Source organism: Periplaneta americana, chromosome 3, assembly GCF_040183065.1.
Source record: "Periplaneta americana isolate PAMFEO1 chromosome 3, P.americana_PAMFEO1_priV1, whole genome shotgun sequence".
Lineage (NCBI taxonomy): Eukaryota > Metazoa > Arthropoda > Insecta > Blattodea > Blattidae > Periplaneta > Periplaneta americana.
In genome coordinates, this window is record NC_091119.1 from 17610720 (window position 1) to 17630198 (window position 19479).

At 32.6% G+C, this 19479-nt stretch overlaps 2 protein-coding genes across 5 annotated transcripts in view; one reads left to right on the forward strand and one right to left on the reverse strand.

Moving 5' to 3' along the window:
- LOC138695809 (uncharacterized) overlaps nucleotides 1-19479 on the forward strand; it is a 228166-nt gene that overhangs the window by 195756 nt on the left and 12931 nt on the right. The window lies entirely within an intron of this gene.
- The window catches only part of LOC138695811 (sodium-dependent noradrenaline transporter-like), a 522121-nt gene continuing 515034 nt past the window's right edge, over nucleotides 12393-19479 (reverse strand). For all 3 annotated transcript variants that reach the window (XM_069820044.1, XM_069820045.1, XM_069820043.1), the window contains 2 exons: nucleotides 16569-16736; nucleotides 12393-13916 (listed from right to left, as the gene is read on the reverse strand). In XM_069820044.1, the coding sequence (XP_069676145.1) occupies nucleotides 13818-13916; nucleotides 16569-16736 (267 nt within the window). In that variant the 3' untranslated portion in view covers nucleotides 12393-13817. The remainder of the gene's footprint in view (nucleotides 13917-16568; nucleotides 16737-19479) is intronic.

A 19479-nucleotide genomic window follows, 5' to 3' on the forward strand; every position in this document is an offset into this window, starting at 1 on the left:
GAAAATTTTCTTTTACTTGCAGGATTGGAATCCTCCTGTTAAATAATTCATAATATTTCGGAAATAGTATTATGTGTCTTTCTCTTGTTAAATTTTACATTACCTCGTTAACATGTTTCAGCCTGCTATCGGCCATCTTCAGATGGCGCCTTTTGTTTGTGTTTCCTGTGGGGGTGTGTTTGCGTATTGTAATGTGGAGTTTTCCGGGGTGGTATAGTGTTAAAAGTTGTGTAATCAAGATGTATAATTCATAATACTTACCAATGCCTTAGAACTGCAAACGAGCTTAACCATCTTCCTTTCATTAGATAAATTAAGACATTTTAGAAGAATATGAACTCACATGCATGGTGTTAGCATACATTCTAATGCAATACCTAATAAGTGTTATTACAAAACATGTCATGTGTGTTATTAGGAGCAATAATTTCAAAATTGTGATCCGAGTTATTATAAAACTTAAATAGCTACTAATGTAACTTTTTTCTCATACGTGGGATTAGCAGCTTTGGATAGAACATAAAAAATATCCCAAGATAGCTCAAAACCTCGATTTCGAAAAATTGGAAGTTACATGGTATTAGATCTGGACCATCTCCAGGGGAATAAGAGAAACAATGAAATATTTCAAATTTTGTTATTTAGCGCGGTTACTTACTTACTGGCTTTTAAGGAACCCGGAGGTTCATTGCCGCCCTCACATAAGCCCGTCATCCGACCCCTATCCTGAGCAAAATTAATTCAGTCCCTACCATCATATCCCACCTCCCTCAAATCCATTTTAATATTATCCTCCCATCTACGTCTCGTCCTCCCAACTAACATTCTACATGCATTTCTCGATTCGCCCATATTTAGGGCGGTACTGTGTATAAAATACAGGGCTATTCAAAAAGAAGGACCAGATTTCAAATATTTATTTCTTCTAAACTACAAAAGATAAAAACACAACTCCAACGTTCCTGCACAGACGAAAGTTTAAATTTTGAACAATCCGGGTAGAAGTTCCAATCACGGCCGCATTGGCGCTGTTGCTTGTCATGCACGGCCGCATTGGCGCTGTTGATTGTCTGTAGTAAAATGGCGACACAACAGGAAAAAAAGCATTTTGTGTGCTGCAATTAGCAAAACTAGAGTCCATTATTGAAATTCAACGTGCTTTTCGCCGTCAGTTTAATAAACAACCCCTCGTCATAAGCAGATTTACCAGCCCGCCCTGCCTCATTTCTCTAACCACGTCCGACGTTACCTGAATGACACCATTCCAGGACGTTGGATTGGAAGAGGAGGAGGAGAAGGTCAACTTCATCGCCGGTGGCCTCCCAGGTCTCCAGACCTCACTCCTTGTGATTTTTATCTGTGGGGTTACGTAAAAGACCGTGTTTTTATCCCCCCCCCATGCCTGACACTCTTGAAAGTCTGCTATATCGAATTGTTGAAGCTGTGAATTCGATAACTAGAGACCAGCTGATTCGTGTGTGGCAAGAAATGAGCCACTGTTTTGATATTTGTCGTGTAACACATGGTGCTAATATTGAATGCATACAACATTGAATCTTTCTCTGTCCAGGAACATTGGAACATTGAAATTGTGTTTCCATCTTTTGTAGTTTGGAAGAAATAAATGTTTGAAATCTGCTCCTTCTTTTTGAATAGCCCTGTAATAAATCAGCGGTTAGTATAGTATAGTATAGTATAGTATTTATTAGCTGTCGTTATAGCAAAAGCTAATGACATTGTCAAATTACACGTGTGAAATTATAGTGCCAAAATGAAAATTATTCTATTACAACACTAAACATAAAACAAAATGATCACAAATACTCCTTAGAGTTTACAATTGAGAGTCAAGATTATCAAAATTAGGCTAATATCTAGATGAAAATTGTAACACACTGATCACAGATATTGATTTGATTAACAATTTATGAGAATTTCCTAATATATTACAGAATAATAATACAATTCAGAGAAAGAAACCTAAAAAATATCAACAGCTTGCTTTTCTGATTCAAAATATTCTTGTACAGAATAGAATGGGTTTCTAAGAAGCCACGTTTTCACTTTGACTTTGAATATGTCAAGTGACACTTCCTGTGCTTCCTGTGGGAACATGTTGAACATTCTACAGCCCAACATGTTAGGACTACTTTTAACTTTGGATAGTCTGCAAAATGGTATGTCCAGTTTTTCTTTATTCCGAGTATTATACTCATGTTTATCCATCCTACTGGTGAAGCCATAAAGATTTTTCTTGATGTAAAGAAGGAGTTCCAGAATATATTCATTAACAACTGTTAAGATGGACTCCTGTATGAATAGTGGTTTACAATGTGCTTTGCTTGGTTCTTGTGTGATAATTCTTATTGCTTTCTTCTGAATGAGCAGGACTTCAATAAGTTTATTGCTGTTTCCCCACACCAGGATTCCATACTTCAATATGCTATGAAAAAAAGCAAAATAAACACTTCTTAGGTACTGCCCGGGTATTTTATCTCTAATTCCTCTTAAGAGATACAGGACTCTGGACAGTCTCCGAGAGATGTATTCAATGTGGCAATCCCAGGTTAGTTTTGTATCAAGATGGATACCAAGTAACTTTACTGCCTTTTCTTCAGACCCTTCTTCTTTTTTCAATGACAAAATTAATTTTTGAGTCTTCTCCTCGTTTAAAATTAACTTATTTGCTCTGAACCATTCTGCTGCTTCCAAAACTGTATTTGAGGTTAGCTGACGCAGTTCTGCTGCACTAGTCGAACATGTTATAAAAGAAGTGTCATCTGCATATAATGTTGATTTGGCCATAGTGTTATAACTTAAATCATTTACAATAATTAGGAATAAGAAAGGTCCTAAGATGGAACCCTGTGGGACACCATGTTGCACTTCTCCTTCAAAAGACCTGATCCCTTGAATTTCTACTATTTGTTTTCTGCCAGACAGATATGATGAGAGGAGATCCAACTCCCTTCCATTTATACCATAGTATTGTAGCTTAAGTCTTAAAATGTCATGTGAAACGCAGTCAAAAGCTTTCGTTAGGTCGCATAACGTGATCTCAGAGTACATTTTATCTTCAAAACCATTGTATGCTGATTCCAGCTGATTCTAAGTATATAACTGGTTCCGACAGTTCTATGTTAACAGAGAAAACAAAAATTCGTCTTAGTTTATTTCGGGAATGATTTTTATCTATTGTAAAATTCAGTGGCGTGCGGTGCTATTTCTCGATGGGAAATAGGGCAGAAACAACCCTAATAATAATAATAATAATATAATAATAATAATAATAATAATAATATGTATTATGATTTAGCAACATTACCAATTCCTTCTTTTTTTTTACTTCAGTTACAACTTAATCAGAAAAAGAATATATTAATGATATATTGATATTATTATTAAGCCTAAATATATAATACCGTTAACTAAAAATAAATAAACCGAAATTAAACCTACAATTTACCGCTTGACGAGCACCCAGTTGACCATTTCACAGAATTATAGTACCGGTAACTACTTTGAAAATTAATGTGTTGTATAAGATTCTGTTTTAGTTTTAAGTTCTGTAAGGAGAGGAGTAGGTTTGCCATTCAAAATAACCGCGCTTTTCTCAGCAAAATTGATCGAACTAAACGCTCTCGACTTCAGCTGATCGATAACACAACACTCGCTGTCTTGGTTCGCATCAGGGCGCTCACGCTCTGTCTCGTTGAAGTTGGAACAGGCAGGAATCACCTGTTCCTTTGCCACTATTTGATCAGATTTAACTCAGGCCGGCGAATGCGTAAATCGTACGGATTTTTTAAGATCTATTGTATAATTTCACACACAATATTATGTCACACGAAAAATTCTTCGAACTTAATTGTTTTCCGAATTATCACTATATAAATAAACTAGCTTGACAAAACAGTGTATTTCACACTTCTCAATACTCTGCGAGGGAAGAGGTAACTTCTACAGCTTCCAGCGATACTCAGGTAAGTTCGTGTCCGCTCGAGCCTGCTTTGGAGAAAACATTGCTTGAGACTCCCACTCACATCATCACGCACAGCAGACGAGAAGGGCTTCACTGCAATAAACCTGCTAACGATAGCTGTTTTCGCTTTTCGAAAACTGCAAGTAGGCCTATCCTTTAGAATGAAGTATATCTCACAATCTCAGTTAAGGGGGCAGGACGAAGGGAACAGCCTGTTCCCTCTGTTCCATGGAGGAACCGCCACTGGTAAAATTAAAGAGAGGTTTACTGTTAATTTTTTTATTACAATTACGTGTAATTGCATTGATTATAATACATAATATTACATTAGTTGTCCTAGTTTCTTCTTTAATTTAACATTTATGTCATCCATAAAATTCACAATCCACATTCACATGATTATACACACTTAAGACATATTTACACAGTACAACAAACATTCAAGCATACTTCTATTTCCCAAGATGAGCTACACACAGAATAGCTTGAAATACACAAATGTACAAAGTTACAGTATTTATATCCATGATAAATCCCTTCTATGAATTCTAAAAATCTGTACAGATATCACTATTCCTTATGGACTTACAGCCATATTCAGATTTTATAACATTTTCACGTATACTTCTCATATACTGTACCTAGTTCTATGTTGTAACAGACGAATGTAGCCTAAATTCAGAAATTACTATCCTTTTCAACTCATAAGACAGCGTTAGTGAAGCTATGTACAGTGGGTATCGGTAACAATTCATATGTAAAACTCACATTTCCATTCTGTACAAGCTGTATTTTCTTACTGATGACCAATAGATGATTTATGTTTAAGTAATTGATTAACTAGAGGACTTACTCGTGTTAATTATGTAAGTTTGTGCGGCTTACAGCTGTTTCGGTGCTTAACACACCATCCTCAGAGCCTACTAGATCTCGGCGTCATCTCGAACTTCTCTGCCTGTTATGAGGGTGTGTTTGATTGTTGAAAGGTGTTGAATAGTGGAGTCAAATAGTGTGTGTGTACTGAAATTGATCTGTGTGTTGAGAATTTCATCGGGGTGTGTTTTAGTGTGTTTGTATATTTCGTATTGTTCTAGTGTGTTGAGTTTCTGGTTCTTGGGTTGTATGTGTAGGATTTCCATATCTGCATTTATGTTATTGTATGTATGGTTAGCATTGGTTATGTGATCGGCATATGTAGATGTATTGTGTCCTCTGGTTATTGCTTTAATGTGTTCTTTGTAGCGCGTTTGAAATGATCTGCCTGTCTGTCCAATGTAGAACTTGTCGCAACTATTACAAAGAACACATTAAATCGATAACCAGAAGACACAATACATCTACATATGCCGATCACATAACCAATACTAACCATACATACAATAACATAAATGCAGACATGGAAATCCTACACATACAACCCAAGAACCAAAAACTTAACACACTAGAACAATACCAAATATACAAGCACACTAAAACACATCCCGATCAAATTCTCAACACATAGATCAATTTCAGTACACACACACTATTTGACTCCACTATTCAACACCTTTCAACAATCAAACGCACCCACATAACAGGCAGAGAAGTTCGAGATGACGCCGAGATCTAGTAGGCTCTGAGGATGGTGTGTTAAGAACCGAAACAGCTGTAAGCTACACAAACTTATATAATTAACACGAGTAAGTCCGCTAGTGAATCAATTACTTATATTCAAGTGTTAAAAGTAGTGTATGCAAGAATCAAAATGCATTTATGTTTGTTTTGTTTTTATTTTACTTTTTCCGAAAACCATTTTCAAAATTTTATAGTTTTGTACCTGTACAGCTTCGTTTTTCATTTTGTGAGGACCATCTAATGCCTGGCTGGAGAGGGTGTCCTGCGCGTGTAAGACCCTGAAACGGCCTCTGGCTCAAAACCAGAAATGTCAATAAACAACAGCAACAACAACATCTAGTACCTCTGCTTGACCAATGTTGTAAAAAATCTTTCAACACTGATTGATATTTCTATATGCTGCTCTTTTGACATCTTTGAAATAGAGAATATTCAAATGTAGTACCAGTATACATAACTATCTTTAGTTACAGAATTTTATTTTCCATTATCATTTAGGCCATATGTTTTTTAGTGACTTGATACAATTAAGCCACTGGTTCTCAATCTTTATTGGCGAAAAAGTTATGTTTTTTTAATATACTTTTTCAGTATGTTTCTGTCTTTGCTATAAATACTAAAAGATAAGACGAACCCTAGTGGAATTTTTCTTTATTTAAGCATAGTATAAAGTAATGTTTATATATTATTTTATTTTCACAAAATTAAAAATTGCGCAAAGAAAACAGGATAGAATTTATATGAAATATAAGGGCCCTTTCAAAATAATAATCTACTTTACACCACTCTTAATGAGTCGTAGCTAACAAGAAAGATAGGCTACAGGTCAAATCGGAAATACGTGGTTATCATGGTCTAGTCATGGCCATCTTGATAATCGCTTAATATAAATACATGTTCAAAGTTCTAAAAAATAAAGGAATTGCCATAATTAAACTCCTGTTAAACGTGCATTTGTATATAAACTTGTTCAGTGTTGGCCATGTTTGGTTACCTAAAACCTCCGAACTATGCTTATCAGTGTAGGTATGTACGAAGTATAGCACAGCATATACACGTCATATTTGATGCTGTTCAGTGAACCATGTCAAAACAAAACAAAGCTAGACTGTTTGAAATGAGTGTTCCAATAGGTGAATTTATAGTGAGCACTTCATTCGGAAAGAAGAAAATGTATTTTATCAGAAAGAAGAGGAAATTTTTCTTTTGAAACATTTAAAATGTTTGCAGTCACCAGTTATGTAAAGCAAGTAGTCAATATAAATAATTTTGTTTTTTATTGTGATTTATTGTATTATTGTATGTAAAACAAATAAGCATATTCATAAATAATATCTGTAATCTGTTACTGTATTAGAGATGGTAATACATGGAGACAAAAACAACCTACAAACATTTCTAAATGATGAAACATCAGAACCGAAAAATATATATATATATATATATATATATATATATATATATATCTGTGGCCGGGAGGAAAAAGGTCTTTAGTAAAAATTTTATACTTTTCAGGAAAGCAGTAGAAAGATTGAAATTGGTGTCAATTATAGAGTTTTTTTAATTAAGAGGTTTTCCCTGGATATTACCGGTATTTGTTTATATTTCTTCTAAAATAGATAATGTTGCTCATTTAACAATTTTCTTGATTATTTCCAAAAATAATCGCACTTCAGTCCTTTTAAGACTAGAATCCAAACTGAATAGAAGGGACTATTAAACATAAGACCTTTTTCATATCAAAATAAATGAGAAATGTAAATTATTAGGAATGCAAAATGGGTCTTAAACAATTATAGGACTGTTTACCTGGTGCTTAAAGTTTTAAAAGGAAAAGGCATCAGTATGTGATAAAATGGCTAAAATACAAGTTAGACCTTTTTAATAGGGAATCATGGAAAGTAAACATGTGATGGTTTGTAAGGAATAAAGTATTAAATATACTTAAGTACTTTATTCTGTGTGTGCTCGATTCAAAAAAGTACTTAGGACGTTTGGTAACGCTCTATAAATCCAGTCAGGAGTCTTATTTGACTTTAGCTGTTTTACCAGGTTGTAGAGAATTGTTTCCGCTTTCAGAATATATAAAAATCTCATTTTCACAAAAAAATTGACTTAAGACCTTTGTCCTCCCGGCCACAGATATATATATATGTACAGTATATATTTCAATATTAACTCATTTTTAATTGTGAATATTCAAATTTCAATTCTTTCAATAAATTACCGGTATCACATTATTAACTTCTAAACTAATTTTGCTTTGATAATATATATATATATATTTTAAAAAGTACTGTACAATTTAAATGTTGAATACTGCGTAAATAGGCGAAAAATAATGAGCATTGGCTTTTACTGTTTAGGTGAAAAATACTGTATATTGTGAAACAAAAAATTAGGCCTATCTAGAATCTAGATTCGTTTTTGAGAATAATTTTCTGTAGTACATAGATGGCTTTAAATAAATATTTTGTTTGTTATTAAATACACATGACTGTATATTTTTTACGTGAGTGGCATTCTCATTGTCCAGTGCCTATACTGCCCTATACGAATAAGCAGATGTAAACACATGAAACGGAGCGGGGAGAAAAGTCAGAGCTCTCCTTTGCAAACAAAGCTAGTATGATCCATGTGCATCTAACTTGCACTCAAAGTTACCAAACGCAGGACTCTAGTTATGACTAAAAATGTCATGTCGCACTGTAGTCTGTCCTTGTTAGCCATGTAATAAGCCTATTTCAGTTACTCATTTGGTTATGTTTTACTCAGGAAAGAAAGAGATACTAGGCAGCGTCTATTAGTATTCAAATACAACTTGACTCCCTGTTTCCTGAATTAACAAATCTTCGAAAAATGTTGGTATTTTGTTAAATACTGTGTTTAATAAAAGTTTACACACAATAAATTTTTATAACTAGTGCCGTGAAATGATTTTCTTGCTGTTAAATGAGAAATGTATATGAAAATAAGAATACTGGTACCTACTAAGAATAAGTATAAATTGTTAATATCAGTACATTATGTATTTTTGTGAAATGCACCGAAATTAAGAACCAGTGACTTTATCCCTATATATTTCAGCACCATTCCGTGATATTTTGTATGAGAGTGAGGTGAAGGGTTAAGAATATTAACATTATGGCCCCACTGCTTTTCCCTCAAATACAGAAATTCTCACACTTGTAGCCATGAAGAAAGTTCAAACTTGCTGCACACATAATGATGAAAATAAAGATCCCAATGCCCCTGCTAATAATTGAACCTCAGTCGTTCAGCTTCGAAATAGGCCCTTCATCGCATACAGGAATCAGTAAGATATGAAACTAAAACAATAAGTGAAATGTGACTAACACTAGATCAGTCCATGCAATATTATAACACACAGTCACTTTATACACTTTAATGCATCTGTTACTTTACTGAGCAAATGTTTATGTATCAAATAAATTCCAAAATACTACAATCAACACATAGTTTGGCAATAATTCTAAAGATCTGTAACATAACCTATATCCGAAGATGATACATGATGAAACAACACTGAAGTTACTTTTAGGATGTGTAAAATTTGTTTTAACTTACCGTTACATATTAAAAACATCTTATATGCATTTACTGAATACATGGAGTTTAAAGCAGCAGATGCATAAAGTTAATAAAGTGATATACGTACCACAAAAAAATTGAGGAAATTTTGTTCCAGTACAAGAATATAACTTAGGCCTATCTGCAATACAAAATTATAAATTTACTTATATATTTTTTTTTATGTTATACATATTTTTTGTATCGGGAAAAGAAGGAATATTGTGCACTGGTTTTTGTCAAATCATGGCAGAGACTGACAAAAATCTTGCTCAATTCTAATAAATGTCTACATTCTACTTCACAAAATGCACAAATTATCATGCAATAATTCTAAAGATCTGTAACATAACCTATATCCGAAGATGATACATGATGAAACATTAGTAACACTGAAGTTACTTTTAGGATGTGTAAAATTTGTTTTAACTTACCGTTACATATTAAAAACATCTTATATGCATTTACTGAATACATGGAGTTTAAAGCAGCAGATGCATAAAGTTAATAAAGTGATATACGTACCACAAAAAAATTGAGGAAATTTTGTTCCAGTACAAGAATATAACTTAGGCCTATCTGCAATACAAAATTATAAATTTACTTTTATGTTATACATATTTTTTGTATCGGGAAAAGAAGGAATATTGTGCACTGGTTTTTGTCAAATCATGGCAGAGACTGACAAAAATCTTGCTCAATTCTAATAAATGTCTACTTTCTACTTCACAGAATGCACACATTATCTGTGTCACTGTCATGATATAATTTACCAAATTTGTGAGTAATATAATGTATCACTACAGTTTATCAGCACTCTCTGAACTTCAGTTTATTTATAATTAAAAATAGTTTGAGTTGAGAGTGACATAGGCAGCTTTATACATTAACGACAAGGAGTTTCAGACAGTATGAAATTCTTTGCCTTTGGGATCATTTTTAAATGTTTTCTGTTTACTCTAGTGCAGGTTTATAAGTTTTACTCTTTACTTTCATATCCTATACATATTTTTTAAGGGTCTAAAGCATTGGGACGTTGATAAATATTGGACTTGGCCTATTTTTACAGATATTGGACAAGTAACATTAATATCATGTACAAAAGTCTCTGAATATGGCTTTGTAAATCTTTATCTACTATCTAACTGTGACTAAACACTGAACACTTAATTTTCCACATTTGATTCATCATAAATAGACAGAAATTGCTGAGGTTGCTTTTTTAAAAAATAATCTTACACATAAATAACAAGTTCATATAATTTGTAGCATTTCTTACTTACATTTTGTCAGATTGAACACACACGTTTGTATCTTCTTTTATTTTAAGATAGTATAATAATAGACACATCTCTTACCATTTGAAAACAAGAGTTACTGCTATAATTTCTATTTTTATATTTTAAAACAGTGATATCCCAATATTTTTACAATAATAAATCCACTCTTCCAAGCAGTCTACATTATAGTTACTGAGTCCAAATATTTTTTTCAAGATACTTAAAGCCGTATTTTCTTTATTTTGTTTTCACACCTTTCGTATCTGTCAATATTATCACTGAGCACTATATATTTACTGGACTTGAAATGCATGATATATTCTACTCATGCAAGATTTGAGAACATATACTATTATAACTTACATCAATACGAATTTGTAATTTACTTTCTGAATCTTAAGATTGTTCAGTAAGCAACTTTCTGTGTGACTTTTGATTTTAAAGATAATACCCGAATTTTCCATTATACTATTCGTAAGCATTCAACATCTTAAAAACACTTCCTGCAAATTGTACTGAAATATATTATATATATATATATTTATTAGTTACGCTGTTTTTTTTTTTCTTCACAAAAATACTGAAAGCGTACAACAATCTAGCTGTTTATTCAAAATTGTTTAAAGCTCTGTTATAATTTAAAATTTATTTTGATTGTTTGTTTTGGAGCCAGTTTATGTGGAATAGGATTCTAAGAATAATTGTGACATATTTTACTTCTATGGCTGGGAAATTTCTAATTAATTTTTACAGCATTAAATTACATAGTAGTTTTTTTATTTAAATCATATTACCTGTTCATAAATCCATATTCATATAAATTCTGAGTTACTCTCACCTATATCAAGCTCCATAATTGTTATGACTTCAGAGATGATTACCAGTATCACATAATTAACTTCTAAACTCATTTCGCTTTGATAAAATATATATATTTATTTTTAAAAGTGCAATTTAAATATTGAATACTCCGTAAATAGGCGAAAAATAATGAGCATTGGCTTTTACTTTTTAGGTGAAAAATATATTGTGAAACAAAAAAGTAGGTCTATCTAGAATCTAGATTTGTTTTTGACAATAATCTTCTGTTGTACATAGATGCCTTTAAATAAATATTTTATTTGTGGTACAGTGTTTGTGCTATATATAGAGTGAACCGTAAGTGATGTCATTAATTTCAGAGTGTTATTCTTTGAGATATTTCAAACAAAAAAGTTTAATACAATTTTGCTCGTTTTTGTTTTCTTTTCGAGATAAAAATTGTTTTATATGAAACATTTCATAGCGTGTTTTGAGAAAGCCATTGATTTAATTTCCAATATGCTCAGTCAATTTAAGAGAGCAGTGTATTATGATAATAAATCATTGAAAAAAATCAGTTTTGTCCTTTAAATGTGCAGAAGTTTGATCGAACAAATATAACTTTTCATTCTGCAAAGGAATTTTTAAATGTTATCTTGCGTCTCGTTTTCAAAATTTATCCACCCATCATAACCTAGACACACGATCACAACACTCCTCAATATTATCCATTCCCTCCCACCGAACATCCTCATATTCATCTTCTTTCACTGTGGCTGTTCCTCGACTTTGGAATTCCCTACCGAGTAATGTCAGGGACTGTCAGAAATCAAACCAATTTAAGAATAGGCTAACGAAATATTTTTCTAACATTTCTTGTTAACAATAATGGCTGTTTCAGGTTTCTCAATGTTTAATGGTTATATATATATATATATATATATATATATATGTATACAGTATATATATCACAGATAAAAATCTAAATTATTTCATTATTACTATTATTATTATTACTACTACTACTACTACTACTATTATTATTATTATTATTATTATTATTATTATTATTATTATTATTATTATTATTATTATTATTATTATTATAACTATTTCTTACCAATGTTTATTTTTGTCACACTAACATTAGTTATCCAGCTTTCATTATTTACTTTCATGTTGTTTTATGGTCTAGATATTAATGTAATAACTATGTAAGCAAATGTATTCAATTAGAATTAAAGTCTGGCTGGGCGGAAGAGAAGGCGTACTGGCCTTAGCTCTGCCAGATTAAATAAATAAATTATTATTATTATTATTTGTTCGGATAAAATTTCTGTACAATTAAAAGACAAAACTAAATTTAATATCCTAACACATTGCTCTCTTAAATTGACTGAGCATACTGGGAAGTAAATCAATGATTTTCCCAAAACACGCTATGAAATGTTTCATATAAAACAATTTTTTTCTCGAAAAGGAAACAAAAACGAGTAAAATTGTATTAAACTTTTTCGTTTGAAATGTCTCAAGGAATAACCCCTTGAAATTAATGACGTTACTTATGGTCCACTCCGTATAAAGTATTTCAAAATTCGAAAGATTTTTGCTAGTGTTACTTTCTAGTAAAGTCAAGATAAATCTACTTTCATTTATGTTTATGCATAATGATTAAACAAGACAATATGCGCTCTAAAATATAAAACTGGTGGTACAGATATCCAGATGGAACAAGAATTTGATTTTTTCGTATGTTAGTTAAAACACTAGCTCTGTAAAATAATAAATCATAATACATAAACGTCAACCAGTTAACAATTAGGGATTGAAAAAGATCTTAAATATTATTACATCTTCATAAAAAATTTGTGAATTCTCCATTAATGTAAGTACCATTATTTTCATAGACTTCAATTCATTTCTATTCAAATTTATCTTTGAAAATGGGAGCGATAATCTTCCCAATGGATTTTACTTCAAAAGTGGTTATTAAATTAATATTTATTTTGTGAGGAAACTAGAATAAATCATTAGTATTTAAAATATTTTTGATTTATTTGTATGTTACGAATTCACATACAGTAAATTAGGAAGTTATTCTTATAAAAATTTACAGTACGAATTAATATCCATTTTCCGTTTATGAAAATATGTATCAGTCATATGACGGATGTTTTTAATGGTAAACAAATTACGATATATTACCCTTCAATTTAATGAATTAATGTAATTAATTATATTTTATTGATGATGTTACACTTGAAATATTACCCATTTGTCAAATGGTTATTTTGGCTTCAAATCAAACCATCCCCATAAGTTAAAATTTAATAATTAATTAATATAGCCTAATTAATTCATTAACTGAATAGCGATTATTTATTTTGAATCTTAGAATTCTGTGATTTATATGTACACACAAATGGTGGCTTCTTGATAAAAAAAAGTTTTTGTTAATACAACTCGTCTAATGATAGTCATAACTATTCAGTTTTCGTTTATAAGCACACATTCATAGTAAGTTTACATTTGTACATCCTCTGACTTCACACATAAAGCCAATGTTTGCAGTGGAACCGACTGACGATATGTGTTTGCCGAATGCTCTCGTGCTCTTCTAGAGGTGTGATGTTGATTGCCAGTCTCTGAAAAAGTAATATTCAATGTTATATATTTCATGGTGTGATGTTTTTAAAAATTGGCACCTAAAAATAAAATATCTCTATACATAAAATTATTAAGTATAGACCTACATAGTAACTTCCAGTAGTTTGAACCAAATAGGGCAAAAAATATGACATCAAACATGCCTATTTTAACTAATAGTAGCATGTGGACATTATTACTCATATAAAAAATAATAAATATACTCATTATAGGTAATCAAATTAATAAGTTGTTGTTGTTGTTTTCTAATGCCAGGCGTTTGACAATAAAGTCATTTGACCTCTTGCACTCCAATATTTTTCAAAGATATCATGGTCAGCCACTGAAGCACAGATTTTGAGGTGTTCCGAATCCATTTCTTGGTTTGAGTTGCACAATGGGCAGTTAGGGGACTGATATATTCCAATTCTATGCAGGTGTTCGGCCAAACAGTCATGGCCTGTTGCCAATCTAAATGCAGCTACAGACGATTTTCGTGGTAAATCGGGAATTAACTGTGGATTATGATGCAGAGAGTTCCATTTTTTCCCTTGAGATTGTATTATAAAATTTTGTTTGTTGAAGTCTAAGTATGTAGATTTAATAAATCTTTTCACAGAGTAATATCACAGTCTACTATATACAGTCGCGAAGCTTGAGGTGTTTTTTTTGCAAATCTCGTGATAAAACACTCCAAGCAGTTAGCAACTAGAAACAATAGACTGTCCATGGTCGACTTTGGACTGTGTCGTATTTCTATCGAGTGTTAGCTCGTTGCGTATTTCACATTGATGCTTGTGAAATGTTCGTTATTGGTTATAATGAAAATGTTAATGGCTAAAATATAATAATTGGAATAATAATATGGGACAAGAAGGAGACGCTTGTAGTGCTATAAATTGTAGCAACAGTAAGAGAAAGAGGCCGGAGTTATCCTTTTTCCGATTTTCGAAAGATTCAGAAAGGTTCCTGGGTTTCCACAAGAATGCTGTGCAGAAACAAAACTGTTAATTTGAAGTTCTTTGTGACTGTTAGAAGACATTATATCCTTAAATTTCACAATGAAATGTTTCAGTCTAACCGAAAGGACATTAGATACCGGTTAAAGTTCTGTCACTTAGGCTGCTAAATTTCCAGAGAAATAAAGGTTAGGTCTACTTTTTTTTTCAGAGGATATATTTTTAATTGTAGCTATTAATTTTGTTATTATTTTTATGTGTTATTTTACTAAAGACGTAGAAAAATTAAGTTTGTTTTAATGAAATTTATTGATCACGTTTCATTTCCAATTCTGGTGGGATTATTATTGCTTAGGCCTACCTTTTTCTTCAAAGGATATGTTTTTAATTATAGCTGTTAATTTTGTTGTTATTTTTATTTTTTGCTTTACTAGACACGTAGAAAAAGTCTGTTACAATATAATTTATTGATCACGTTTTATTTCCAATTCTGGTGTGATTATTATTGCTTAACCTCATCCCACTTTGTTAACTACGTAAGCCTACACTATAAGTACCGGTACACGTAAGTTACTCCATTAATTCATATTTCCATTATTATTGTTGTAAAGAGAAATGCAAATTAATATTTATTGGTTTCATAGTTAATTATCGCTATAATCTTGAATGAGTGAAGCTATTATAGTAAATTTCAGTTCGTTTTGCACAAACAAAAAGTATATTAACTTATTTCTTGCAGGTATCTTCGAGTTTATGGTGGAATTTAATATACTTCATTAAAATAATAAATTAACTTTATGCATTTAATATTTCAATAATGGAAGGAAGGTGTTAATTTTTCCAAAAGAACACGACAACGAAAGTGTAACATATTTTGTCGGCTGCTAGGAGAGAGATCTGCGATGATGAGGCGATAGTAGCGATCCTAGTGGTGGGCAACTACCCATGTTTGCATTTTTACTACATATTGAGCTTCGCGACTGTATATAGTAGACTGTGGTAATATGTAGATTTAGTAACAGGTCTGTAAGTAGCAGTGCTGCCCTTCTTTGCTAAAGCATCCGCATTCTCGTTTCCCAGGATTCCACATTGGGGTGGTATCCATTGGAATTCAATTCTTTTATTGAGTGATATTAATTGAAAGAGCATTTTAATCGAATTAATAAGTAAATTATTGTTTAGTTGTTGATTATGGAGAAAAATTCGCTCCAGCACCGAGGATCAAACCCAGGACTCCCAGTAGTACGCACTGGTCACTCTACCACTGAGCTATACCAAGGCTCAATGTAAACTACACGTTGGATGAGAGCAGAATATAAACAGAGACTTCTACATTGGATAGACTAGAAGAACATTTCAAACACGTTACAAGGAACATATCACAGCCATAACCAAATCACACAACAATTCAACCTACACAGAACACATCACAAACTCCAATCACAACTACAGCAACATAGACACTGACATGAAAATACTACACATCCAGCCAAGAAAAAAAAAACAGAAATTTGACACAACTCTAGAACAATATGAAATTTACAAACATATAAAAAAAAAACACCTCCAGCACATCCTGAATACTTAATTGAATTTCAAAACGCACACCCTTTAACTAAGTAAGTTTAAATTTTCTAATGTTAACACAGTAAAGAAGTTTTAAAGTTAATCAGTGTATAAGTACATACTAACCTCTTTACATGTTCCCGGTGTTTGTATGATACTGATGATAGCTACAAGGGGAATCATGAGGATGGATGACAGTGCCAGACTCCAACCAATCCACTCAGCCCAGCTGGGGTAGTTGTAGTCATTGTACTTTAGAGGTTGCTGATACAAGAGCCCAAACATCACCACACCCTGAAAAAAATGTTTGAACATCATTTAACCTTCTTTTTTCATACGCATTAAAGATTATAGTTGCAATAAGTAATATGAGGTAATTCGTAATTTAACACCTTTCTTGATCTAAAAAATGTTTAAGTTAAAATATGACAATAACTGAACAATTAAAAAATGAGAATGGATGTAGAAACCAAGTACCTGGAGAAAACATTATCACCACAATTTTGTCCACAATAAATTCACAGGATCTGCCAGGTTCTAATTCAGGGACCTAATTTTGAGAAGGCTTCACTAGATTTGGTTATAATCAGTGGCGAAACGTTAGGGTAGGCAGAGCAAGCTGAGCTTTCCCAAACATTTTCGAAGAAGGAACAAGATCAATTTAGAATTTAGGCAATTGAAAACAGGAGCGTTTCCGCATTTCGTTTAACTTTTAGCGACATAAAACATGGCCTAGATCACTATTTCCGTCCACACCTGTGGAGTAACGGTCAGCGCGTCTGGCCGCGAAACCAGGTGGCTCGGGTTCCAATCCCAGTCGGAGCAAGTTACCTGGTTGAGGTTTCTTCCGGGATTTCCCTCAACCCAAAACGAGCAAATGCTGGGTAACTTTCGGTGCTGGACCCCGGACTCATTTCACCGGCATTATCACCTTCATATCATTCAAACGCTAAATAACCTGAGATGTTGATACAGCGTCGTAAAATAACCCAATAAAATAAAAAAGAAATAAAATCACTATTTCCGAACCCCACCTTACCCAAAATTTTTGTCACGTTTCGCTACTAGTTATAATTGGTCGAATTTTTCTCTTGTTTAAAGATAAAATTTACAGATATTGCATATTATCTAATTCTCAGGCATGTACGACATTCTATTTGTTGTCTTAGCCTCTGATTATCAGGCATTTTTTTTCTCTTGTACGGAGGAGGGACCCGAAGGCTTACACTGCAGCCTGAAGCTTATTGTGCTTACCACTCCTATTCTGCGAATGATTGGGTAATCGAACAGCCGCGCTCTTGTACAAGTACAGCACGCTGCAACGTGAACTTAACCCGGGCTACGGTATGGCTGATTATATGTGAATTAATGATGGCGAAATGAGCCGAGGTCCAACGCCGTAAGTTACCCAGCAATTCTGCCTCAATTGGTTGAGGGAAAACTCCAGAAAAAACCCCAACCAGAATTTGAACCCGGGTATTCGTTTCATAGCCAGACGTGCTGATCATTACTCCACAGCGGTGGACCGATTATCAGACGTAACAGAAGAATTTCATTATCGAGGAAAGCAGACAATCATTACGGAGGAAAAATAATTGAATTCTGGTCATTGAACCAAGTCCCATTATTTCCTCTCGTAATGATAAAGATACTCAGATTTTTATGTCTTCCATTACCTGTAGCCCTTTACAAGGTTTAAACTCATGAACCTCCAATTTCGTAACAAACACTGTAGGTTCGGTGCTAGTTTACACAAAGAATATTCACCAAATGAAATTTGACTCAGAAATCATTGACGCACCAGAGAATGCACCCAAATAAATTGACCCAAAAGAAAATTAGAACAAAGAAAATTCACATAATTATCCTTTTTGCGGTTGAAACGTTTGGATCATGGTGTAGTGAAGCCGAAGCTCTTATCTCCACCATAGGCAGAAGTCTAGTGCAGCTTTCTGGGGACCCTCGAAGAAGTCAATATCTACGTCAGCACATTGGTATCGCCATTCAGCGCGGTAATGCTACAAGTATTCTTGCATCCTTCCCTGAGTCCTATTATTCAGATGAAAATTTCTTTCTTTAATTAATCAATTTATATCAATACACCGTATTGTATTTTATTACATTTTGATTCTGTATACAGCATTTATGTTCATGCTCATGATATAGTATTTTAATATTTATTGTAGCCTGTCTTGTTGAATCAGCAATTTAATGTTAAGTTGTAGGCTTTTATAATATTATATAATGTAAAAAAATTAAAATATATCAGTTAAAAATTTAATAGTAAAAAAGTAGATAATTAATTAAGTATAATTAGGTTTCTGCCCTCAGGGCGAATTATTGCGAATTGACAGACATAACACAGTCCGCTCAATAATTGCTAACAGATTAAGAGAACATGGTGAATACGAAGTATATGAGGAAGTTCAATGTCTTTCTACGGAAGGATCTACACGGCGTGCTGACATCATACTAATTGACCGAGATAAAAAACTGATCTCATTCTTGACCCCATTGTAAGATTCGAAATTAATGAAGATCAACCAAAGCAGGTACATGAAGAGAAACGCGCTATTTACCTTCCATGCTGTGATAATCTCAGTCATGAAAAATATAATATTCAAGATTGGAATGTCATTGGACTTATGTTTGGTGCGCGAGGAACAATTCCCAAATTTACATTGGAGATCCTCAGAAAAATAAAGGTTCCTGATAAGATTCTTCAGACAATTGCATCAACCATTTTAAAATCTTCATTGAACATCATCAATCATCATCTCTATTCATCTTTATAATATTCAATGTATATTATTTATTTTCAATACATTTTTATCGATTTGATAGCTACCAAATCTTGTCGCAGAATATTCTTTTTTAAAATTTCATTATATATTGTTTAACATTAATTTACATTTTCTTTTTTGTTCACTTGAATTGATTAGGATGCCGATATTTTAAATCCAAGATTTGGACGGCTATCATTTCGATGATAGTCTCTCCTAGGCCTAATATGTTCTATATTTTTATGCTAATAAGA